Below are 25,969 nucleotides of genomic sequence, written 5' to 3' on the forward strand. Positions count from 1 at the left end.
CCTTACTTTTGTGTCCTTTCAAAGTGATCAGTTTGTGGTGTCAAGGCAGGTGTCTGAACCAACACTGAACATATTGGATCAACAGCAGCCCACAGCTCGCCGTTGGTGCCTCCATTACTCAGTGCTGTTGCTGATGTCTTCCTAACTACCACCACCTCAGCAGCTTTGCTCCTTCTCATCCAAAATGGCCTCCCTGCCATTTCATGTCCCAATCACTTTTACTCCTTGTCACACACACAGGCCTCTTGCTACATTTCTACTCATTGCTCATCAGGTCTCCCCTACAAAGCTGCCAGCATTAATCTGACCACGGTATCACACAATTCAGGACTGAGACTGAACCCACTAGTTGTGGATATTGCCTTTTTAAGCAGCAGATGATTTACAGTTCCCAACTGTACTACTAAATAATAAGACTTAAAAAGCTAAAAAACAACTTAATGTATATAAGAAAACAAATATGCAAAAGTGAGAGCAGTATTAAAATTGGATAATGATGGGACAAACCAAATCATAGCAAACATGGAAAAAACATGAAAAAGAGGAGGTAATCTTGATTTTTTTTTTTTTTTAATAAGAAATTAACAGAATAAAAAAAAAATGCAATTAATTCAGAATGCATATTTTAACTTTCCTTAGTGGTTACCGCTGAGGGGAGCTCAAGATAACAACAAAATCTCTTTTAAATCTTGCTCACATATTGCTACACATGCAACAAGATTTGAGGAAGATTTCTAGCATTTGTTTTAACTAGAAGTAATAACACCCTAACAATAAGACAGAATATCCAGGTTTACGGAATGAGAAGGTTGGATGTACTGATTTACTGACATAATAGACATAAAATTATATAAGATCACTCTTAAAGTTTTGCAATGGACTACAAAATGAGCAGTTATACCTATTAAGTTCATTAGGTTAGATACAACTTGTGGACAGAAAAGCCTTGCAGAAGATGTTACCAGTAGGTGTTGCAGACAGTATGAGGTCAAGAATTCAGGCATGCCTTCTTAAGTGTTTTAAGAATGGGATCCACTCACTACATCTTCAATTCCTTGTATTCAGATTTTTTTTTTTTTTTAATTTTGATAACAAGCCTGTAAATGCATAATCTGTAAACCTGTGACATTTCAGAGTAAAGATAAATGTACTAACAACTTTAAAAACAAACAGCATGTACTAGCTAATAAACTAGAGGATGCATTTTAAGAAGATGAAGCTTTACTGGAATTAATACATTAACAGCACCATTAACAGCACAGTTCCATTATCTGCAGAGTCTTTTAGAACATCCCTTCTAACTCTCCTTAGGAAAGGGTGGGGGGAGGGAAGAGAAGCCAGTCCCACAAGCTGAAGGACTCCCAAAGCTCCTAATCCTGAGCAGGATTTTGCTGCCATCATGTGGCACCATAGCCCCCTCTAATATCTGAGTCTCGTTCTGTTGGAAACGCTCCTCTGCTCCGTGTTCACAGCAAGGCTAGAAAACCCTACAAATACTGGAAAGGATTTTAACTGGCCAAGCCAACACAAAGTTTTCCTCCTGTCTTCAGCAAACCAACCAGAAAATGCTACTGAGTTTTGTGAAAAGTATTTTTCAGAAAAATCAATGGCTTTATTGGAATTCAAGCATTACCATGTTCAGCATGCACATGGACACGCTATGCTCATTTATGTGTTCAAGCAGCACTTCGCTCTGGAGACGAGCTCATTCGAAATCACTGCATCTGAAAAAGAACTACATCATATTTGTCACATCCATTTCAAACTGGACTCAGCCGCACAACCTGCCAAGCAGCTTTACAAAATCTTTAAGAGTCAGCAGCATGCTACTAGAGCAGTGCATGACCTTCGTTATTTGGGTCACCTTGCTGAAAAATATAAAGATGTTTTATTGACACAGTATTTTGTCATTTTAAAATGGCATTTTGAAATGCTAAAAAGAAAATAAATTTTTTTTTTTTTTAAATCTACTTACAAGTCTGCTTTATCCTATGAGGAATAAACCTCAAAAGCTCATGGAATTTTCAGTCACTGAATGTGCTGAAGTACTAATGAATTTATAAAGACATACAGTACCGCTAAGGCATTCAGTTAGATACTTCCATAAAGTATAATGCACTCAAACAGCTTATTCAGGGACGTGAATGTAAATCAAATAAGTTAACTCATTGGTTTGAAGCTCTCTCTTTTGTCGAGGGCCAGAAACACCAACACTTCCCAGCTGTACTGGCAGGTAACTTAAATTATTTTCTTAACATTTGTTAGCTACTAGTTTGCAGCAACTACTTCTTTTTAACTTATTGGGCCTGCTGTTGCCCCCAAAATAATATGATAAAACCAAAAAACTTTAAGCAGATTTTTTTTTTCTTAATGGGAATTCTCTATGTGTACTGTGAAATATTTTAGACTCAAACTATAATAGCTTCTTAGAAGCCTGGTTTTAGTGACACAGCCTCATGTAAAAAAGTGAGGAGTTTAGAGGACCAATCGCTCAGACAAAACGTGCAAAACGCAATATGAATGTGTGAATGGTACTGATATAGATGAATCACGTGTAATAATAAACCATATATAAATACAATTATATACATATATAAAATTATATTGATAGCTATATATATACGTTTAAAAATATACATTACCAAGAAAGCAGAAGGTGGCTCAAATTATAATAATTCTTGTTTTTTTAAAGGTATACAGCAAGTGTATATATACACAATCAGTTTCAAGTGAAAGCCCAAATGTCATTTAGGCAGGAAGGAGAACCTACAGCTAAGAAAGAAAGATTTAATTTTTTTCCCTCTCAGGGCTGGGCAATCATTCTTTCTGCTCCAACTCTCAAGTATTTCAGCTGCATGCCATACATCCATTTCTGTGGCCTATCTTACATATTTATTTTCAACTCCGGCTTCTGTTACACATTTGCAGCACAGCAGCCTTCTGATGCAATTTATCACTACTGCAGATTGTTACCAGACACATGAAGTGATAAACTGTAAGAATAGGTCCAGCACTTAAACCCATATATGCATCACTGTTGGTAAAAACTTGGACTGTTCTGAAGAGACACCACCTCTATCCCTTTAAAACCAATTCATATGTATCATGCTACCACCTTGCACAGAACTGGGAGTTTCAATATAGTTTTCTTCTCAGAAGTTTAACACAGGAGAGAGAAATGGGCTCAGGAATACAAGCAGTATTCTTATAAACAGCATTCTCTAAACCTCAGAAAATTTCTTGAAAGAAAAATAAATGGTCAAATGCTTCCACAGCTTGTGTGAGCGTAACTCCCATAGGCTTTAGAAGATCTAATACTTGATTTGAGAGACAGAATTGGCCTAGCCTCAAAAAACAGCCCTTAGTTTTTTTTCAACTTAAGAAATAAAACTTTTACACACACACACAAAATTTAAAAACAACAAAAAACCCACCAGAAAAAAAAAACACAAACACACACACACACACACAAACAAACAAAAAAAAAAAAACCACCACACCACAACAGTTTTCCTTGGAGCTACATGCATCTTAGTTTTCTGACAGAAACAACATTCCTGGGTTGGTATGGCCATATCCATATGAGAATTTTGTGTGTGGATCACCTCCTGTAATTTTTGAAGTGTAGTTAACCATAGCACATACGTGTTTGCACACATCAAAGAAAGCTCTGTGCTTCAAATGGAAACGAACGCAAGGGTTCAAAAAAAAAGAATGCTCAAACATCCATAAGTACTGTTGAGCATCTAGAATGATCCTACACTGGAATGCTCTTCAGGGATGTTTAATGATCTAACCTCGGGTCTGAGTGCTTGTGAACCTGTCAGAGATGGACTGCAATATATGCCTGAGCAAAACAGCACAGAAAAAATGCAAACTATTTTTTGGAAATAAACCAAGCCCTTCTTGAACCTAAACGAATTCACATTAGCTGGCAAAATGCTATGCTGAAATAAAAATCATGGCGATAGATCATGAGTAAAACTTCTGGAGGAAAACATCTGAGTTTCACAGGGCCATCATGCTATCACACATGTGAACTGCTTCACATGTGAACAAATAATCTGAATGTATAAACATGGGAGCATTTCAAGGATCATCATGTGAATATAGCTATTTATTTAACAACTTCATATCTAACGGTATTATATACTGATATTCAATGTTGTCTTCAATGTTTCTCCAAGCACTATTCTTTTTCATTACTAACACCACAATTTTATACACAGTAAAATTTTAAATACATTTTTGCCTGGGGCAAAACTGCATAGAAACTACGAAAATAGTAAAGTCTGTTATATTAGTGCCCTGAAGTTTATGTAAACTTGCTTTTTTATGTTTTTAGCAACATCATAAAATTACCACCTCACTTATTCATGATCAAAAATAGCGATAAAACATTCAAATTTTGTAGGCTATACATTCAGACAGTATATTATTTCAGTATTTGATACACGGGAAAAGAAACTACAATAGTTTACGTCATTGAACAGAGTTTTGCATAGATGTATTTCAAACACATTGATGAAAGCTACATTACTGACAGGTATCAAATACTGACACATTCTTCTTCAGTATGCATCTACACACACACAGAGGTTTCTTGACCTTCTAAACAAGAACCCCAATATGCAATGAAAGCACATTTAGCAAAGTGGTTAAAAATGTTTGAAAATATATTATTTGGTACAGCAAGCATGCATAGAATATATGACCGCTGTTAAATTATTGGCATCGATGTATATCTTATGTCCATATTAGCCTCTCTACTGGGGATGGATCATGCAAATCATGCAAAAATCATTAATTTTATTATTACTGTAATTGCTGTAATTTTAGGGGTTTACGCCTTCACTAATATTTATGAGTCACTTTACATTTAAAGCCTAGATAACATGATAGCTCACATTTATCTTTTTGACTGCTTATCAAAACTGATTCAGTTTTCATTCAGGGCAATTAAACTCCTAGGAAATGTCTGCTTTCTGTCACAGAGTGGTAAACAGAAAAGTTGTGTCAGAGTGACACCTACTTATTTTTAAGACATTCATTAACTCCAACTTGGTTCTCCTAATCCCAGAAAACAGCTATATACCTCCAATGATGCTTTAACTTGTACATTCTTTCATATCATATACACGGATGCATTAATGTTAACAGTTGTGGGTTTTGCTTTGTAGCACCAATCTAAATGGGAAGAATTTTACCTTGAAATTGTAACTGTTATATACAGGTAAGATGTAAACCTAGTGGTCATTTGGCAAGAAGTCAAACTAACCATGCAAAAAGGCATTTCAAGCATATACCAGGCACCCGTTTTACACAAATGTGAATTTTCTCAGCTATATTCCCAGACACCAAGCTCACACTCAAGACACACAGCACAGAAACATTAAGGATTCACTGAAAGAGAGAAAAAGGCTGGTAAACAACTTAATGTAATGGGGCAGAAGAACGGTTTTCAGGATGAGAAAGCTGTTTCTCCATTTTCTCACTCTGAAACAGATTCAAATGGTCTTTCTGTAACTAGTTTCTAATGTAATCCAGGAGCTGAGAATGCAGTTTACACTTTGTCTTGTCAAAGCTTATCACAGCGCTTTATGGCTAGAGGTGAAGTTGGCAAGGTAATGGGCACATCAAGTTTACAGGCAATTAGCACAGCAGGGAACCCATCCCACAGGGACCACTGGCAAGAGGTGTTACTGGCAAGATAGCAGACAGAAGTGGGGTCAAGGTAATTACATGGACAGTAACTGGGGAATTAATTAGCTACCTGCCAATGTTTAAATATCTTACGAAACTCAATAACAAGAATGACCTGCCAAAGTGAGGGTTAAGATGGAAAAGGAATTATCATTTTTGGTGATCAACGCAACATAAAGACCTCCACAAATTTAACTTGAATAACTCAAGTTTTTAAATATTTTAAAAGCTAGACTGCTGGACAAGTAAAAGACAATTTGGTGAGAGACAAGTAAGGAGACAATCTGGAACAATTCTAATTTTTAGTAGCTTCTGGCAGAATCAAGAGAGAATTTTAAAAAATTATTAGTAAGAGACTGTTTATGCTACATTTAAGCTCTGAAAATTTCCAGGACAAAAAATGCATGTACAGGTAATATCTTTTTTTAGGTCAACGCCTATAGCTGAAAATACAAACAATAACACTAAAAAATTATATAAAAATAATATTAATTTAAAAATAACCTGGTGGAATATATATCATTGGATTTAGGTGAATTACTCCAAAAAGACCTTTGAAAAAAGAAAATTGTTCAGACACCTTTTCAGAGGGGCGAACTATCATTAGAGATTTCACGCAGGGTGGAATGCTCTGTTGCTAGAATCCACAGGAAACCACATCACTGGCTGATACTGACACAGCACCACCATCTACCATGGACCCAACAGGCAATGGAAGGAAGCAGCACATCCAGGTTGAAAGAATAGCTGGCAACAGTCCCACTTTGTTTTATTTACAATCTCATTTATATCACCACACTTGACTTCGGCTGTTCCCAGAAAGCAATGAAAGCACACTGGCTAGTTCTGGTTCTCTTTTTCACTTTTCTCCTTATCTTATAAAGCAATCACTGTTTTAGCACAGAACAAAACCCACATGCTTTGATGTCTCTAGAATGGGCTAACAGATTTTTTTTTTCTTCCCGTGCTCCTCTTCGCATGCATCTTTTGCAGCTACAATCAGTTCCATAACTTCTAGCAACAACAACTTTTAACTTTTCTAAAAATAAGGGCTTACTTACTGAGCATTTGAAATACAATCACAATTTGATAGCTGATGTCGAAAATTTCCTTCCTTCTGACAGCCGGCCTTTAAGTAACAGGATCTAATTTCCCCTTTAGAAAATACAGAGAAAAAAAAAATCAGTTTGGTGATATGATCATATGTTTTACATTCAAAGTTCATAAAAAATACATTCTAGGCCAGGGACATTTATAAATACATTTTTCAGTTTGTGCACTAGGCTTACTTTAATCTTCAGAAAGCAAGTTAACATTTGAACAAATAAAAACCTAAGACAAATCAAAACACAGAAGTTACAGTAAAAATTTGACCCCTTTTTCCAGCAAGGAGCACAAGACTCCATGGGAGCAAAAAAGGAAATTTAAATCAAAACAAGATCCAAAGGAACAAACATGCTAGAGACTTCTGTGCTACACAGATATTTAAAGGTATGTAAAGCAAATGCAAAGCCCATCTCTCAATATAAGTTCACTGTAAAATGTGAAATCGTCAAATTTTTTCTTTCAGTTGACAAAGGTGAGGTCAGGAGGTAAAAAGCAAAGAGAACTTCTGCTGAAAGCATAGTCACTGCTGCTCTCCCCTCTTTCCATTTTCAAGCATCAAGTGACAGGTCGCTGCGCACTGACCCAGGGGTCGTGCCATCTGCCTGACTGGCAGCTCTCATCTCAGCCCTGCGGCACAGCAGGGGCTGCAAGCGGGGCCAGAAGGAATTGGCAGAACACCAAAACACCTCTGCTCTGGCATCATGAACCCAAGGAACCCAGCTACCATGAGCACTCATTCTGCACTGGTTTTGAAGGCAGGTTTAAGGGAAACACGGCTTTTGGGATGGCTGCTGTTCAGAGCTGTGGGCCGATACCTCACAGGGCGCTACATGAGGTTCAAACAAACCACCACCGAGTATGTAACAGCTTCAGCCTCTAGCAACAGCTGCAGAGCAGCGTCGTGCAAAGCACAGGCATGGGGCAAGAGTAAGTCACCCATTAATTCTCTTGGAAAGGGTACCAGACCACAACTTCAAACAAGAGCAACCGCCATGTTGTCTGACAGTTCAGTCTGAGCCAGCCAAAGAACAAAACAGTAAAAAAGGAGAAACATTTTGCCCAACCAGGCCACTGCAAAACTCCTCACCAGGCAGAAACTGTCAGGGGTGGTTCTGCAAAGACAGAAGTAGTCTTTTGGCCTAGTCAGCATCTTTTGAGGGTGATGTTTGGAAGATAAACTTCACGTACTGTGTAAGCCTCAGGTCTGTGATGGTCGCTATTGCATTTTGAAAACTCTGCTTATTGCTGATCTGACTTGAAATTACTAAGCCCTTTTCTTCCATGCACACAGAAAAACAAGCAGTTGGTAACAGACAAGAAATAGCCTTCCAGAGCATCTCAAGTTTGTTTAGATATTTCCTCACACATTGTAATTATTCCAGCTACATAAACTCACCGTTTTCATCTATGAACACGTGCATCGCATCCACGGATAGCTCATCTTGCACAGACGCCTCAGGTCCACTTATTACTTGCAAGACAGAACTGTCTTGCTGAGAAGTTACCCGGTAGATTATCTGCCTTTGCCTGCTGCCCTGGTAACTTGACACAAAAATGTTTCAAAACTACTATGAGGAACTTTTTTCTTGTTCTCAATAAAACAAAAAGAAAGAGAGGTTAATTAAAAGTTTATGTCATTTCTAGTCAGTGAAACAAAACAGCTTACATCATATCTTTGAAGTAGAAAATTGTAAAGTAAACTGGCCTTACAGTGCTGCAAATTTGGCAGACTCCGGTGGCACTGGACTAGTACTAGCACGATCTTGGCTTTGCACATCTGATCTTTCCTGTTTAGGAAGTTGCTCACAGTGTTTTTCTGTTCCCACCATTTCTTCTTTTCTCTCCATTGTCTGGCTATCTGGAAAACAGGGCAGTGAAGTGGAGCCACTCTCCACAGATGACTGTCAAGAGTTTCATTCATTAACTACTGAACAAGAGCATCTAAAAGAGAAAAACCAAAACACTACAGCAATTACTAGTTTTATGGAAAACATTAAAGTGACTCAAAACATTACAATGACAGAAATCTGGACGAGGAGGTACTCTGACTGGAAGACGTTGCATGAATGGGTTGTTTCAAGAACAGGCTGCATGAAGCAAAGGACAAATGAGAGAGAATTTCTGCTTTGCTTCTTCTATTGTTTCAGAGGGAAGCAATTTGTCCCTAACCTAGAATGGTAAGAAGCTGCTTCCCTGGGGGCCTTAATTTGTTCTCAAGCTGTGTTTGCAGGCAACAGAAAAGCAGCAGCACTGGCCCATTCCGCTTTTAGGAAAGGGAAAGCAGCACCTTCAAAGGAAATAGTGCTCTTGGATGGGAAAGCAGGTAGCTGCCTAATCCCTCTTCCCCACCAGCCACGCACCTGATGCAGGACAAAGGACAAACTGACTAAATAATTTCACAGTAGATTTTCCTATGCTTGGAAAATACAGAAATACATATTTTAAAATATACATTATAGACATGTCCAATTTCTACTACTTTGAATATCAATTTGAACACCAATTATATTTATATTACCTTTCTATGAGTGTATATCATTTACTTATACATGTACAATTTTCAAGTGATAATCTCTTTTAGTTATTAACATTCATGTCAAATAGTGAAGTATTTTACAACTGTGCTTTGGCTGTAAACTAAAGAAAAAAAAAGTATCTGTTAGGATTTAAAGCACAACTAAGTCAGTGATTTCATCACCACCATGTGCCATCACTGAATTAAACACTTTAAATGAAATTAATCAATAATATACATAGGTTTTGTTGTGCTTGTTGGAGATACTGCAGTGAGTCCTGTATCTTCTTGCACCAAGCAAGGTGTACTGAAATGTACTTAGCCACACTTCTCGCAATACCCGCTATTGTAACACCTGAGAAATCTAATCATCCAGAAAAAAAACCACAGAAATTCCCCCCACAAAAAGTTCCATTCTACATTACCTGCCAATACAATTTCTATCCTAATGGTAAGAGTCACCAGAAAAGAAATAGTGGCGTCATAGTTAAGACAGTCTAAGGATAAAACAGATTCAAGGCATGTAGAGAGATGTAACTTCTTTTATTAGGCCAACTCACAAAACTGAAAAAACCAGACAAGCATTTGGACATGCAAACCTTTCAGATCATCTGTCCTGTTTTCCTCCAACCATATCAGCTGATCTAATAACATCACTTCTACAAACCTACCTACCTTCAGAAGTTAAGACATTTCTACAGCAGTCTCAATTCACAGGACACACCCCTCTAATACCCTAAAGACTCAGACACTCACACTAACCACTTTTCATTGCAGACATTCTACACTTACTTTTGGAGAGGGGAATCCAGAAGCGTAAGAAGCACTTTAATTGTATCATCCACCAGCAGGTCTCAGCCCTTAGTGTGAAGTACAACAAGCAGCACCAAGCCTGAAGAACCTCACCAGGGCACCCGACATTCACCAGCCGGGGTACCAGAAGCGAGAGGGAATGGCCAGCAGAGATAGACACCATGTCAACTCTTGCTTGGAACACCAGTGTTCCTTCAGCTTCCAGAATGAGAGGGAAAAAAAAATGGATCTCACTACAACACTGACAATGTTCTGAGCCACCTGCTCTCTCTCTGTAGCACTCAATGACCAAGGATCCTCCTGACTTCTTGTGCAATAAATACAATGAGCCTAAGTTTGATTTAGGGAAATCTTTTGCATCTGTTTGTGCACAGAGACAATATTCAATAGGTCTTCCAGATATTCTTTCTTCTATTTAGTAAAAAAAAAAAAGGGGGGGTGCCAGGGGTGGGATAGGGGGGGCAGGCAGCGAGGAGAGCAGACAACACTTATTTCACTTATTTCCTTTCCTAAAGATCTAAACACTATTTTAAGCAGAAACTGAGCCTTATTTAACTGTGGCATTACTGAAGCATCCCCTTAATGTAACTGTACCTGAGGGAGGTGACACAGCCATAGACACCTAATCGAAATCACCTTCCTAAAGGCTTGCACCATTCAAGCTGTAAGAATAATTGATAGAGGCCAGGAATTGTGGTTTTAATAAGCTAATTGGTCCCATATTGCCTCAAACTGGTTGTAGGTCTGGAACAATTAAAAAGATTTTAAATTTGATTATCTAGTGGTTTTAGAAAATGCCTCACTCTCTTCCATTCCAAACCACAAGCCTTGCAGACTTCTTTTCCCTGCAGTGGAGTCATAATAATAAAAACATAAACAGTACTGCTTCTTATAGGCTTACTGTGCCAATCAGACAACATCACGGTGATGAGTACTTTCAGCACTGGAAAGATGGGCTATCATGGGTTTGTGAGTGGTTTTTAAGATTATTACTCATTTTCTTCTGAATGACTTACACCTTCAGTATTAAAATGGAGATAGAGGTGTCTAGACTAGGAGTGTTCTGCCAGGGTACGTAATCAGCTCCATGTCACCAAACACTCCTTACATGGAAACTGTGCTGGCAAAGCTCAAGTTACTAGGGAAAAACGCTCTCCAAGAGCAAGAGAAGAGTAAAAAGCACAACAAGGCAATGTACCTGCACCTGCCTTGTGGCCTCCTACCAGGGCCACTTACCTCCAGCCACCGCTCCATGCATCTCTGCCATACTCACAGCTGGGCTCATGGGAGGCCCAAGCTCAGACCCAGGCTCTGCAAGTAACTCCATAATTTATCTGGAAATTATACACCACATGACTCAGATAAGTGAGGAGTAACTATCAAGATTCATGGCTAAGTCAGGCTTGGAGAAGAGTGGTTAGGAAGAGTCCTGTACATACCACCACATTTCGGTTTGTACACAATTTTCATATTTTAGTCAAGCACAAGATACATCCCTTAGTTGACCTGGTGAAATCCTTAGCAAGATAAACATTTCTTTTATGTCCCATATGGGAATAAGATACTTCTTGTAAACGTTTTAAAGTTCTATCTGCACTAAAGAGCTGTAACAGCACAGCAACAGTACTTAAGAACAAAGCACACCCATGCTGACAAATGAGCTCTGAATTTAAATGCCACTACCATAAATGTCCTGTGCCATGTAACTTACTGATTTGTGGAACAGATTTTAGGTATCCCAAATCACCTCTGTAGCCAGGCCTTTGGTCCACACTGGGAGGAGGCTCAAAATGGTTTTACAGGTGGAATAGAGGAGCTTTTATACATGCAGTAAACCAGATACACTGACAGTTGGTCGTCTCAACTTCAAAGTTGCTTTATTATTAGGTAATCAGACTGAAATTTTATTGCTTTGTAACTTTTCTTCAAAATATTTTTACTATTTTGTGCCCTCTCTCCAGATACTCCCAGACATTTTTCCTCATCTTTTACTTGCATATCCCTGTCCCAGTTTCCACAAGTTAAAATGTCACTGTCGTAGTAATTTTGAATGCCATCTGGTTTGAAATCTGGTCAAGCAGAATTAAGCTAATTAAGCCTGAGTCTGTTCTGTTCATTAATTGCTCTGCTGTAGAATCTTCTGCTTTCCACAGCGCTATGCTCCAAACCAGAAAGTTTTACTTGAAAATACATTTGTTGCCTGTTTAGCCACAGAGAAGTGATTTCAAATCACTCTGTGCTCTTGTTAGTACCTGGCATGAAACAAAAGCTCTACGAATTGTGAACTGTCCCATTCATATCTCTGGAGAATATATTCTAAGGATCAGACACAGCATTTTAATAGACATTTCCCACTCTTTCTTCACTGACTGCATTAACAGAAACAACTCATTTATGTGCTTTATTGTCAAATCAAATTTGCCTGTTATGCCACAAATACATTAAAAGAAAAATCTAGCATCAAAGCTGGACACCCACCAAACAGTAGTACCCAAGGAACCCGATACAGTCCAGGAATTGGTATAAAAGTTCAATGTGGGCACTGAAGAAGCACACAAAATTATCTATTAATCAGGATTACCACATTACTCCTGAAGCAATACTCATTGTACCTGTTACAGGACAGACAGACTTCAGCACAGAAGCAACTTGCACAAAACAATCTCCTTGGCCAGCAGCAGTGTTGGTAATAAAGTCAAGTGTTTCGAGGTCTCAGGTGAATAGTGTAATCACTATACCTAACAACTATGTCAGAATACAGACCTCAGAAATAACCTCATAGTTTCTTTACAGGTGTCAGCCTTGTCAAACATACTATAGCCTCTTTGATTTAAAAGACTGAAATTTTGAAATCTCAGCCCGTCAAGCCTTACACATGGAGCACCAGGTTTAAAGAACCAAGCTCTGCATCCCATTTCCTCCACATCCAAAAAGGGCATCAAACACCACACGGTCCTTCCCTGGCACTCAGCATGAGAGTCAGAGACGGCACAGAGCTGCTCCATGAGAACAGTGAGCGCTGGGCAGGGCTCTGGGTGCCATCTGCCCACCAGCAAACCCCCTGCTGTCCCCTCCCACCATGGCTCTTATTTCAGCTGGTGACTCAATGACACGATCCTTTTCCCCCATGATTACATGGCAGGCGATAGCCCTCTTTCTCACATGTGGGTAAAAAAATTGAGGAGACTAAAAATATCCACAGAAGTATGTTTTAACTTTTTATAGGAGAAGGGTAATTACTTGGGATCCAGAACTCACTTGAGGTTGTGGTTTGTGCACTGCCCAGAATGATGAGTACCTCTTCTAAAAAGAGCCTGCAAAACATCTAAATTCAGGCCACGCCGTCCTGGATTAGGTTCTCCCGTGCTGGCCCCCACCACTCCCACGGCAAGCTTTGCTCCCTGGGTGATAACACAGCCTGTCCTAGATTACAAGTCAGCTGTGCCAGAAGGAACACACATGAGTTTTTGCCCTAAGTCTAATGCACAGCTGCTCTTATGCAGCTCTAGACATGTCAGAGGGAACCAAAGCAGCCAATAAACCCGGATTCCCTTGTGCTTCTCAAAGACTGAAGAAAATTTGCAGTTGCCCTTCAACAGGCTCTCATTACATGGGTGGTGCATGCTTGATTCAAAACTGAAAGGACACTGGTCTGAAAGTCATTTTTAGCAACAGTGCCAGTGGTACATTCTCAAGATCTAGAGGAGGTGGGATGGCAACAGAAAAGCTCTTAAACAGCTCTTTTATGTCCTATACTTTAACACACTAAACCTGGCATCCTTGGTAGCATAAAGGAAGGCTTTAATTTTCTTGTACCACATTTTACCGAGCTGTCTACTGGCAGAGGCTTATGTGGCCAGGACGGTATCTCTTCTGTTTCCACAGAACTTAGGAGGGAGCACCCGTAACAAAGACCCATCCATAGCACGCACTCACTTGCAAGACTCTTCTGATGAGCACATTTCTCCACCTTCTCCAAATTATGCGAAATGTCAGCTTTCTTACACACAGCTCTTAATATCCAGCTTTCCAGGAACTTGCCAAGCTTCTCACATTGCCTAATAAACACCTTTGTGGGGTGCATTTCATGCTTACTTGGACCAGGCTTCTACCAATTAGGGGGTTTGCAAGGTTAAAAGAACAAAAAGACAAACACAATGAACCTCCTCCCTCGAAACAACTGGTGCATATTGACTTGCTCTGTATTCCCCTCCCACTTTTTTTTTTTTAAACAACCACTTTAATGTGGGAATAATGTTTATTCAGATCTGCTCTAAGATGCTATTTCGTTAAAGCATATTTGTAATTGTATGGCTGTAAACAAATTAGAAGCTTTCTCATTCCTAAAATCCACTCTTACTGTGGGGAAGCTGCCACTAATGACAGTAATTTATTTCAGCAAACAGCACACTCTGAGTAGGCTGGAAAACAAAGCCTACTTGCTCTTAAAAATAACTGCCTTTGAACTACCTCTCCTCTCCCTGGCTTAAAGACTTCAGATTGAATATCCTTTTTCCCACAGCGTGGGTCCAAGGTGCAGGAGCCACTTTGCAGGGACAGGAGCTGCAGCCATCACCCCTGCAGTGCACCCCTCTGCCCACCCCGCTCCTCTCTGGGGTGACACTTGATGGGCCCACGTCAGAAACAAGCAGGGCTGCTTAATTACACATGTGTGCAGCTCAGCTTCACCATCTCACAAACATACAGAGACTTAAGGAAAGTAGGAGATTCAGTTCAGGTTTCTTTAAGAAACAGCTTAGATTGAGGGAAAAAGCAGATTCCTCCTGTTTCCACAGGATCTTGGATTCCAGTAAGAACCTCATCTGCCAGATCTAAAGCACAATAACTACACATACATTAATAAAGCTTTGGTTTGTTGGATTTTTGTCACTGTGGAATCTATGAGTCTGATCTGTTCTGATCTCCCATTGCTTTCTTTCATGCAGCAATCTTCCCCATTCATATTATCTGAGAATACATGTCTGAAAACACTTTGCAGATTAGCTGCACTTTTTCTTTTTTTAAAAGCTCCCCTCCGAAATTTTAATATTTCTCTTTTCAAGCTACATCATATCACACAGAAATCAAATCATTGCGTAAATGCTCCTTTTTAGGGTTGATGAGTAGCAAAGACAGCAAACTGCTTGCCACAACCTGGGTTTTGTTAGGTGCTGCTGCACAGTGAGGTGACCCTGAGCCCAACACCCTGGAGGACCTAGGAGGGATCTCTGGGGGATCCACAGGGGATAGGCTGAGCAGGCTCTGGTGAAAAGCTGGGCTTGCTCCACACACATCTTAGGAAACCACAGAGCACAGACAGGAGCCAGTTGACAGGCTGATAAACTTGACAGTGTGCAGCAGAAACTGCTCTGCAGAAAGGTCCGAGAGGCCAGTAGAGATGGGTAAGATCAGACCAGAACAGAGGCACCAGGTCTTGGAGGAGAAAAATTGGGCTAGGGAATAGAGAGAAGGGCAAGTACAGAAGAAGTGACTGCAAGATGTGGGGAGGCAACAGCTTTAGGCGAGCTCAAGAGCATGTAAAAGGCTAGAAAAGCAACAGTACATTGCCAGGAATAACAGGGGAAAGAGGAGAGAAAAGTGGGGTGAAGAGGAAGGCAAATAAGGAGGTCACATAGGAGGGACACAGAGTGGCGAAACTGAGGAGGGATGTAGAGGGGAAGTGAAGGCACAGAATTAGAAAAATAAAGCCGAAGGAAAAAAAGGACATAATGAAAGATGAAATGAGATATGGGTCTAATGTAGTTGATAGAACAGATAAGAGGAAAAAGAATTAGGAAAGGCAGAGCAAAAGGTAGATAGAATCTACAAGTAGATAATGCATCAGGAAAATAAAACGATCTACTTATTTTTTTAACAAGCTAAAAAAATGAATTTCACATTTGTTTTGAAAAAAGCTGACAAATTTTGAAATCAGCTCTGTATTTTTCACGTAATCAAAGGTTCTTGTAGGAATGAGCCAGGAAACAGAGATCCCCTAGAGCCCATGGACAGGGATACCACTGTAAAACAGAAGGGCCAAACTGTTCTGCTGGATGCCATTAAGTTACTTACCCTTCATAGGTACTGAGATTTCATCCTCTTGGGCTGCCTTAGAACAGCTTGTTATAGGATCTAAGGAAAACCAAACATTTTGGAGAAGGGGGAGGTACAGGTGGTCTTATTTCACTTTGCCCCAGATCTTCTAAACTGATTGCACCAACCACTTGGCAAGTAGCCTGAGGTGGCACCTGCCTTTGCTGCACCAAATCTCGCATCCTTACAAAACAGTCCTGCCAGTTTTGCCTAGATATTCCTTTCTAACAGAAAGGGTCACAGAATTAGGTCACGGTAATGAGAATGCTGATTAAACCCAGATATTTCTATATAACAGCTATAAATTGGATTGTATATAGGTTTTAAAATTAGCTGCTTGAGATTTTTCTTCATTTTAAATAGAAGCCATTTTGATTAAGTGGGAGCTTGTATAGGAAGATACTACTTTTCGTTAAAATACTGGAGGCTTCCACTGAAAACATCCAAACTTTCCTCCTTAAAACCCCAAATACACATTTTTTTCTAATTCTAAACTAACCCACAGCTGTGCAGGACATTTAGAAATATGTTTGCGTGCACATATGCGTTAGCTTAAAGTCAAACCATCACCAGTGACAATTCCAGCTTTGCACATACTTACAGGCACATACAGGCAACTCTTCCACATGCACCTGGTAAGATGGGCGAGGGCAGGTGTAATGCTATAGTTATACACATAAGACGTTTTTGGTATTCCAACAATACAGGCCTGCCACATTCATGCTATTCTAATAAAGAATACTGGATACATACCAATTGCCTACTGAGGGTAGTATGAGGTTTCCCAAAGGAAAATCTTTAGGAAGGTAAAAATATTTGAAGAACTGCAGCTGACACTATCACACTTTCACTAAATCACCTTGTCCCACCAAACCCAGCCCTTCCCTGGCCTTATTAGCAAAACCAGTTATCTGGGATTTCACCCTACTGTAGATGTCATGTTAAGCTTCTATAAATAATTAAACTAGTCACAACTTCTTTTTCAAGGAGTTGTAAACCGTGCATCATACCTCCAACAATCCCATTTTCCTTTGTCGTCTCCATTTTGATATTCAGTTGATTAGATGCCTTCATCTTTGAGGTATTAATGGATTCCAGGAGGGAGACAAATTCTAGAAAGTTAGATTCATTGGGCACCTGTCCTTCTTTAGCTTCCAGATCCGATTTAGAAGTTGGTAAGGTCTTTTCTTTGTCAGATACCTCCATGAAATTCTTACTTAAAAGCACATCTGTCCCACTGTCTACACTCAGCACCCGCATATGCCTCTTTTCATGAGCAGTTCTACCGCACTGTGGGTCTAGGTTCTGCAGGTCTTCCTTGGAAGTTAAATCCACGGTCTGCACATTTTCAGAAGCATTCTCCCTGTTTGGATCCGAACAAGTGTTAGTTTCTAAAGGACTGTTTGCTGGGTTGCTGTGTTCCTTCACTGCATCACCCGATTCATAGCCAGAGCATTGGTTGGACGACAGCTCTGCCCTTAAAAATTCTGGAGTTCTTTCGCTCTCACTAACTTCCGGGCCAGCCTTATCTTTACTGTCATCAGACAAGTCAAAAGTGATAACAGGGATTTTGAGCTGTTCATTAGTTTGCTGACTTGGCCACCCTGGCGTAACTACACCAGACTCGATGGCCGAGCTCGTTCTCTCAGTTCCCAGAGCCTGCAGGTGGACAGAGCCCGCCAGGTCACTGAGTGTGGTGTTTGGTGTAGTACTCATCGTGATGACAATTTTAATGGGCTCACAAAGCTGGTCTCCAGGAAGAGAGTTGTCCACAACCGCGACAGCAGTCTCGCTGTCTGAGCAATCAAGGTCCTCATGAGTGTTACAGCAACCTTCCACATGCTCAGGATCTTTGGTTGCAATGGCATTGCACTGTGGGCAGTTACTGGTAAAGCCTGTCTGTGGTGATGTATCTGGCAATTTCTCTCTTTTGTAGCTTTTAGGATTACTCAAATGGTCTGAAATAACTGAATTTTCACTGTCCCATGGCTCTGAAGAAACTCCAGTCTTTAAAATATCACCTTGTGATGAAGAAATATTGGAGAAGTTTTTAGCTGCATCTCTGTCCACAAGAATATCTTGGGATCCATGCTGTCTGTATGGCTGCCTGTTCCCTTCTTTTTCATTTATTCCATTATGACAAAGTGTCTCCATAGCAGCTGGTTTTGTCACTATTGCTGATGTTGTGGCACCTGAAGCAGAGGCTGTAGAAGCAGGTAATGTATCTGCTCTGATAAAGGGTGAGGTAGATGAAACTGGTGGTGCAGCCTGGTCTTCTAATACCATAACACCTAATGAAAAACACACAGGAGTTAGTTGTCTCAAACCTGAACACCATGCACTATCAAAGTATGATATTTGCTAGCAAAATCTGATTCAGAGTAGAACAAATGAAGCACAGGTGACGTAGCTGATTAAAACAGCTCCTAAGCAAGGATCTTTTTTTCAGCTACATGTGAAATACTATAAAAGCATGCTGGAATCCTTCCAGGTTAAGACAGGTGTAGCAGAATATTTATTTAATTTAAATAGTCAAAATAGCTCAAGAAACAGCTAATATCAAAACTACATTTTTTTATAGAATTATCCCCACTTAGGGAGAGATGAAAGAAAAAATAAGCCAGTGCAGCAGAAGTTTGTACATCACTTTGTGCCATCCCTAACTGGTTCCATAGGACATGGCAATCAACCTTAATAAAAAGGAGATAAACTGAAATATATTGTCAATCACTGGAACCGCTCAGCAAAGTCTGCTGAGGTACACACTACTGACATAAAGGTCAACAGTCATAACAGGAGTCTACAGTCAGAAGATGTTTAAGGGCTTTAAAATGTGATCTGAGAATTGGCTTCCCAGTTTAACGCTTTCCAGAGGCAACGGAGCTTCCCGAGAACGTGGCAGAAAGCCTTTTTCATCTCCCTGTGTCAAAATGAGGAAGGATACTTGCATTCTCACCAAAAGGCTGCATCCTAAACAGCTTGGCTGACAGCCAAGAAAGCTTAGTCTGTTAGAAGTCCCTTGAGATTTTGTTCTCCCAAGCTTTTCCATTCAGCACCTAACATGAGGCACAACAGAACCTGCCATGAGGTCCTCGCTGCCACTTCTCTGTGGCAAGCAATGATTAAACAAAGGTTTAAAGGGTCTTGTGGCAAGCAATGATTAAACAAAGGTTTAAAGGGATTTATAACACTTTAAGATACCTCTTAGATCTTCAATAGTTTCCTGTGTTGGCAGCTCCTAAAAATAAAAAGAACCACACAAAATTAGCATGGGCATGTATTAAATTATGTTAGAAAAAATAAATCTATCAATGAAATAGCTACCTAATCAAAGGTTAATTACAGCATTGTTAAGTCACTTAACATCACTGAAATTTCGACATGTACCTTGCACAAAATGCAAGGGGTGGGTAAGGGTTATAGAACAATAGTGCTCTAAACTGCATCATTGCAATTGTGTGTGATGTTTGGAGAGGGAAAAAATAATCCAAATTTCTTTAAAAAAACTGCAATGTCTAATCCAGATTCTTTTTTTAATCACTATGGAATAGAACGTGTTCATTTGTTACACTTTCCCAGCTATGTGTTTCCGAAGTACCAAAATGAAAAGTTTAGTCTCCAGTACTTGGTAACCAGTTTTTCAATGGAAAACTAGAGGACAGAGCCATTAAATTATCATAGAATCATTTAGATTGCAAGGAAGATTTGGAGGTCATTTAGTCCAAATCCCCTCCACCATACACACACACTCAAAGCAGGTGCAGTTAGAGCAGGTTGCTCAGGACCATCTCCAGCGGAGCTTTGAATATCTCCAAAGATGGAGATTTCACAACCAATCTGGACAACCCCTTCCAGTATTTGACCACCCTCTTGGGGAAACAAAAAAATTTAAAAACAGCACAAACACACACCAAAAAAAAATCCTCAAATACAATTGATCAATTTGTAGTTTCCCATGGCTGCAAGTTGCAGCCACTGTCTCTTCTCCCGTCACTGGGCACTTCTGAGAAGAGCATGCTCGATCTTCTCCTTATCTTTCCATAGGAAGCTGAAGACAGCAATAAGGTCTTCCTCTAGCCTTACAAAGGCTAAAACATCACATCTGCCTGTCCTCATACATCATGTACATCATTCCTCAATCCCCTTAGTGGCCTCTAATGAATTATCATCAGCAGGTCAAGGTCTGTCGGAACGAATCGGGGAGCTCAAACCTAAACACAATACTCCAGAGGAATACTTCAAGAGTCTAAATTCAAAAGCTTAAGTGCATAACTGAGAAAAAAGTTACTGGGAAAAATTAATGTGGCTCTCTTCTGGCTGACAGGCAGCAAAAACAAGGGAAAATAATTATTATCTCCTAAAATTACATGCTGGTATCCTGACAGCACGAACAGAAAACTAGGTTTGAAAACACCCAACCTACATATTTGGAAGTGGGAGACTTGGACAAGATCCCAAGAAGAAACAGGTTTCCAGAATGGACAAATACTAGAATACTGGCATCTAGGACAGAAACAAGGTGGAAAATACTTTACCTGGTAAAAGAAAACTATTAATGTCTTTGAATCACACAGATGCTACAAAAGGAAAAAACACTCCAGGAAATGAGGAAATAGTTCTGAATCAGAGCAGGATTTGAACAGTTTGCAGTAAGTAGGAACATGGGGTAGGGGTGGAGGGATATGAAGACAGAATGAAGTATCAAATAGCTACTTATTCAGAAATCACTAACCATCCTCTGCACTGACTGAGGCAGGAATCCTGTAGAAAAAATAGCATGGGATCACATAATTAAAGATTTTATCACAGTATGTATGGGGAGTAGTTTACACAGACAGCATTCATTCCGTTTCTTAATTTTTTGATCCTTAACTCTTCAACCTTCTCATGGGTGTTTCTATTTTTGCTTTAATAATAACATCTACATACATCCCCTTCATCACTTAAGACACTATTGATTTAGAAAGCATGGCCAATGGCATGGAATGCACATACATGTATCTTTAACCTCATTTAGACACCTCCCAGATTTAAATAATGTTTTTTATGCTTTGTTTAACTGCTCAAGAGATGTGTTGGGTTCATTTTATAAGCCTAAGTCTTGTTACACAAAACCAAATTATTAATGCTCCAAGAGCAGATCCCTTCTGAGGCAACGAGAGGCTGCTCTGATTTTATTAACCTCTCCCTTCTCTCAATCAGCCATGAAAACCAGTTGCTCTTGGCAAGATTTACAAAAGCCATTTGGTATCTATAGAGCGGACAGACCCCTCCTAAGAAGCGCAGAATTATGTATACCAGCTTCAGCTCTGCAAACCCAAACCTTTAGGACAAGGCTGACCGACAGCAGTAGTAGACCATGTAGATCCATGAAACAGCCCTTCCTCCTCCTATGCTTCAAGTGATCAGTGCCTGGCAATGTGAAACACCATGTGGCCAGCTGTGCCCCACATGAAGATACCACTGCAGAAAACTTCATACTAACCATGGCTCCAGGTGAGTTCTGGGATTGCAGAGCCTGTGCTCTTGAACTGTCGTGAATCGTTTGGGTAGAGTCATTTTGGCTGGTCTCACCGATGACACCATTATCCCCGGTGTTATTGCTGAAAAGGAAGTAAATGAGAATTAAAGCAATGCATCTTACCACAGAGGATCACAGTGAGTTCTGTGGAAAAGCTGAGGAATAATAACAGGATAGGAAAAAGTAGCACAGTGCACTGAAGCGAAAGCACATTTTCTCCCTCCAATACTGAAAGCACAGGGCTGAAAAATACTGCAACCCCATTTTGCGCCTCCTTCCACACCAAGACAACCTGCTAAAAATAAATAAATAAAAAAACATTTGGTATAAAAATGGTTCTGGTGCCTTTGGCAATAAGCATTGCCATGAGAAATATAATGACATCTCTTCAAACCCCCTATGTGTTTATAATGTCATTTAGCCTGCCTGACACACACAGAGATTTATTGGCATGAAAGGCTGTTTGTGGCTTCTCCTTAGGCGTATAACAGCCAAACGCTACTCCATTCACAATTTTTGCTTTTTACGTCCTTTGACTGTACCCTGGTATACATATTGCTTATCTAACTGCCTGCTTATTTACAAACCTCCCATCAAGCAACTATTTGAAATGCAATACATAATGTGTATTCATATGATTATTAGACCACAAAATAAAGTTGTTCCTCTGGTTTTACCCAAGGCAAACATATATCCATTACTAATTTCATATGTTATAGGCAACTTGTTGATCACTTCCTTTCTGGATGCATTCAACAATCCGCTAACTCTTTTTACACATACTTTCTGCTAGCTTCTCCATAGAGAGAAGGCATTTATGGACAAGGTTTACTAATGAGAAGCAACACATGTTCTTGAGTATAATACAATAAAAATTAAGTTTAAAAAAAAACAACAACACTACAGTGAAATGGCAAAATGAGAGGGTTTAGGCTTATTTGCTTGTTTGTGAGGTTTTCTCCCCCAAAACTTATTTTTAAAACCCTACAGCTGTATATAAGCTATAAAATTATTTACCTGGAGGTCTCAGTCACCTTTCCACAATTTTTTTACTAGGTAGCTTGCTTCAAAAACTTGTTCAAATAACCTACCAACTACCAGGGCCTGTTTAAAAACTTCTATCATTCATCTAGTCAAAATACTAAGTTCTTTATTTTCTGATCAAGTACTAAATAATGGATTGTTGTGCCTAGAACCTCATAGGAGGAATAGTTATATGATTTAACACTCAAGTTTTAAGTGATTTCACTTCTAGGCCAAAGAAAAGGCAGGATTATGAAAGTTTGCATTAATTTCATTAGCTAGTGAACAGGAAAACACTGAGGTTCTGTTTAAATTTGAACCAGCCTAGAACAACTGGTAAGCCTTTTAAATAACTGTATCAGACATCTGTAAATAGAAAATAGCTTTGTGGGCTGGCGAGAACTAAAGAGGAATAGAACCCGAAAGGCATCAACCAATCTAAAATAAAACCCTTATATGATTAGTGGCACATGTAAGAGGCATCTCTCAGAAGAGCCCCAATGCAGGCAGATCTCGACACTCCCAGTAACAGAATCATAGAATCATTTTGTTTGGTAAAGACCTTTAAGATCATTAAGTACAAGCAATGTCACGGCCAGGAGCATAGCACAGATGTGCATGTGTAAACACATAGAAGAACAGTAGCATTTAGGTACACAAACAATCTTGATAGCTTGCACAGAGCTGGCAGTAGCCACTGCAAATGCACCAAAAAACACCCAAAGAAGTTCTTTTATACTGAGCTCTCTATTGAAGCTTGACTAGTAGCTGAAACAAACTTACTCGGTTTAAGCTTTGTTTGGACATTTCTGTGCTGCCGTCACTAGTGGATATACCTTATTTCAGCATTTTTCACATCTGTCATAACACCTGGGAACACTGGAAGCCGCTTGCCAGCTTCACTTGTTTGTATGACTCAAGCTTGGAAAAACAGCAAGAAACGTTTCCATTTATTCCAAAAAGTGTACAGTGGAATATCCTACCTATACACAAATCTGGAAAATGTCAGTACTGGGCTTTAGCCCAATACTATTTTTACCTTTAATACTATCTCAGCCTGGAGGCAGCCTTATTGACTTTGATTGTTTCTTTGCAGCAAAGACAGAGTACTTGGCTCCTCAGTAGTGAAGCTGCAAATAAATACCAAAAGCCCTTGGAAATAAAAGCAGTTCCGTCTTTCCTCATGAACAGGACCACAGAAACATCATAGGCAGTCACAATAAAATGTAAGAGAGAAAAGCAACTTACACATCTAGATGTGATCTGAGGGGGAAGTTACTATGAGGATACAACATCAACATGAGCTTAGGCTTTCAAAGCTGTGATGATATTAAAGCATTTTCTTTGCCAACAGGTGCATGCCAGTTCCTCTCCTCTTCCCAGCAGGTAAGCACAGCAGCAAGAGGAAAGAGCAAGCACTTCAGGCTTCCCCAGAAACCTTCTCCCAGATCTTTAAGTGCCTCCCAGAGATGTCTTCTCCTGCCTTTCATCAGTCCAGCTGCTGCCCCACCACCCTCTGCATCAGGTGCAGCTCTGCCTGCTTCACCACAAGCAAGCTGCAGCCACCAAAAACAAAAGCACCAAGCAGGTTTTTAAAACTGCCATTCCTTACATATCTGTACAGAGTTTTCCTACAGTCAACAGGTATTTCTACTATGCAGGACCATAGTGCAAACTCATGCATTTCACCAAATGTACCAGCAACGCATAAGGAAAACCTTACCTATGATTTGAGGGCTGAACTGTGTTTCCTTTTGGAACCTCTGTATCTTTACATTGCCTTCCATTTTTTCTTGAGAGCTTTTGCTGAATTACTTCACCTTTATCAAACATAAGGTGCAGACGGTAACTGATCACCTTTATTACTGTGAAGAACACTGTCACCGAGCTGCAGTACACAAAAACTGTAACTGCATTTGCTGGAAAAGCCTACAGAAAGAAATAATAAAGACATAATCAAAACACTCTGAGAAGGTGCTACTAATTTTTATTAAGTAATTTTCAAACTCTTTATTCCTTATTATCTATTATTTGTACCTCTGCTAAGTTTTGCAACTACACGAAGTAATGCATCTTCATACAGTATAGCTGAGGTCTGCTCACAAAAAAAGGTCTAAGGATTTGTTCACATTTCAAACCATTTTACAAGACATTCTTCTTTGGATTAGCTGTAGGTATTATTTATTTCTTTAACAAAAATCAGTAAAAATCTCACAATTAACAAACACTGTAAAGCCTTTTAAAATACTGCATTGCCGGGATAATGCAGCTGCAGCCTTTCCTAAACTATGAACTTATAAAAATACAGATATAAAACCAAATATTAGTTACCTATAAAGAAGAATCCCCTTTTGAAAAATACTGTCATCTTACTGTACTTCTCAGTTACGATTTAACTGTAAAATGCTGTAGTTTGATCTCCTTTTTCTAACTTTTCACAACATGTTCCCAAGTTTCTTTACCAATGAAGAATTTTAAATAATTAATCAGGTCTAGTCAAAACAAATGAATAAAATGCATTTGGAAAGCCAACCTCTTTGAATTCTTTTTCTGAAGTTCATAATTGTTAATTTGCAGCTGTCTGTGATCTGTTTGCTGATGATCTGTGATGAGCACCATATTTCCTAGTCATTAAGTTACAGTTCAACTATAGTCTGTAAAGTTCTTTCACAGACATCACATACTAACAACATTTTTATATGTAAATACTTCCTTACAGTAAAGGACAAATCATAGCAATGGACATTTGCAGTTAATAATTAAAGGGCGAAAGCCTTTATAGTCATGGAATGTCCTTATGTATTGTCACGCAGTTGCAGTCTCACAATGAGTTTAATTTCTTCTCAGGTTTGCTTTTTAAACACAGCATTACTATAGGTGTGCACAATTTGTAGGGCAGGGGAGAAATGAAGATTTTCAATGCTCAGGATTTGCTAAAAGCCTACTGAAGTTAATTTTTTAAGAACGGTCTTACTTTGGGCCTAAATCTATCATTTTAAGTATCAGTATTGTAGGTTAAGGAGCATTTGGATGCAAAAGATTAGAATTCTTTTCAGATTTACAAATAAACCATACTGACCACACAGGTGAAAGGAGCAAGGCACACTTCATCTCTAAAACAAGTCATTGCTTTTATCTTGATGTTGACATGAATATGCTGAATCATTTCTGTGTTATTACAAGCAAGTGGGTTG

General features: G+C 39.4%; 1 protein-coding gene across 5 annotated transcripts in view; it reads right to left on the reverse strand.

Annotated features, from left to right (window-relative positions):
• PCNX2 (pecanex 2) overlaps positions 1-25,969 on the reverse strand; it is a 151,171-nt gene that overhangs the window by 120,134 nt on the left and 5,068 nt on the right. For 3 of the 5 annotated variants that reach the window (XR_010471482.1, XM_065057771.1, XM_065057769.1), the window contains exons 2-9: positions 24,499-24,704; positions 21,717-21,834; positions 19,433-19,469; positions 17,242-18,522; positions 16,211-16,270; positions 8,521-8,668; positions 8,207-8,352; positions 6,765-6,858 (exon numbers count right to left, since the gene is read on the reverse strand). Coding sequence is in view for 4 of the 5 variants with exons in the window: in XM_065057771.1 (XP_064913843.1) it covers positions 6,765-6,858; positions 8,207-8,352; positions 8,521-8,668; positions 16,211-16,270; positions 17,242-18,522; positions 19,433-19,469; positions 21,717-21,834; positions 24,499-24,704 (2,090 nt within the window). In the remaining variant the exon portion in view is untranslated. Of the gene's footprint in view, positions 1-6,764; positions 6,859-8,206; positions 8,353-8,520; positions 8,669-16,210; positions 16,271-17,241; positions 18,523-19,187; positions 19,297-19,432; positions 19,470-21,716; positions 21,835-24,498; positions 24,705-25,969 lie in introns of those variants that run through there. The other 2 variants (XM_065057770.1, XM_065057772.1) reach the window with 2 other exon arrangements.

Source organism: Columba livia, chromosome 3 (assembly GCF_036013475.1).
Source record: "Columba livia isolate bColLiv1 breed racing homer chromosome 3, bColLiv1.pat.W.v2, whole genome shotgun sequence".
Classification (NCBI taxonomy): Eukaryota; Metazoa; Chordata; class Aves; order Columbiformes; family Columbidae; genus Columba; species Columba livia.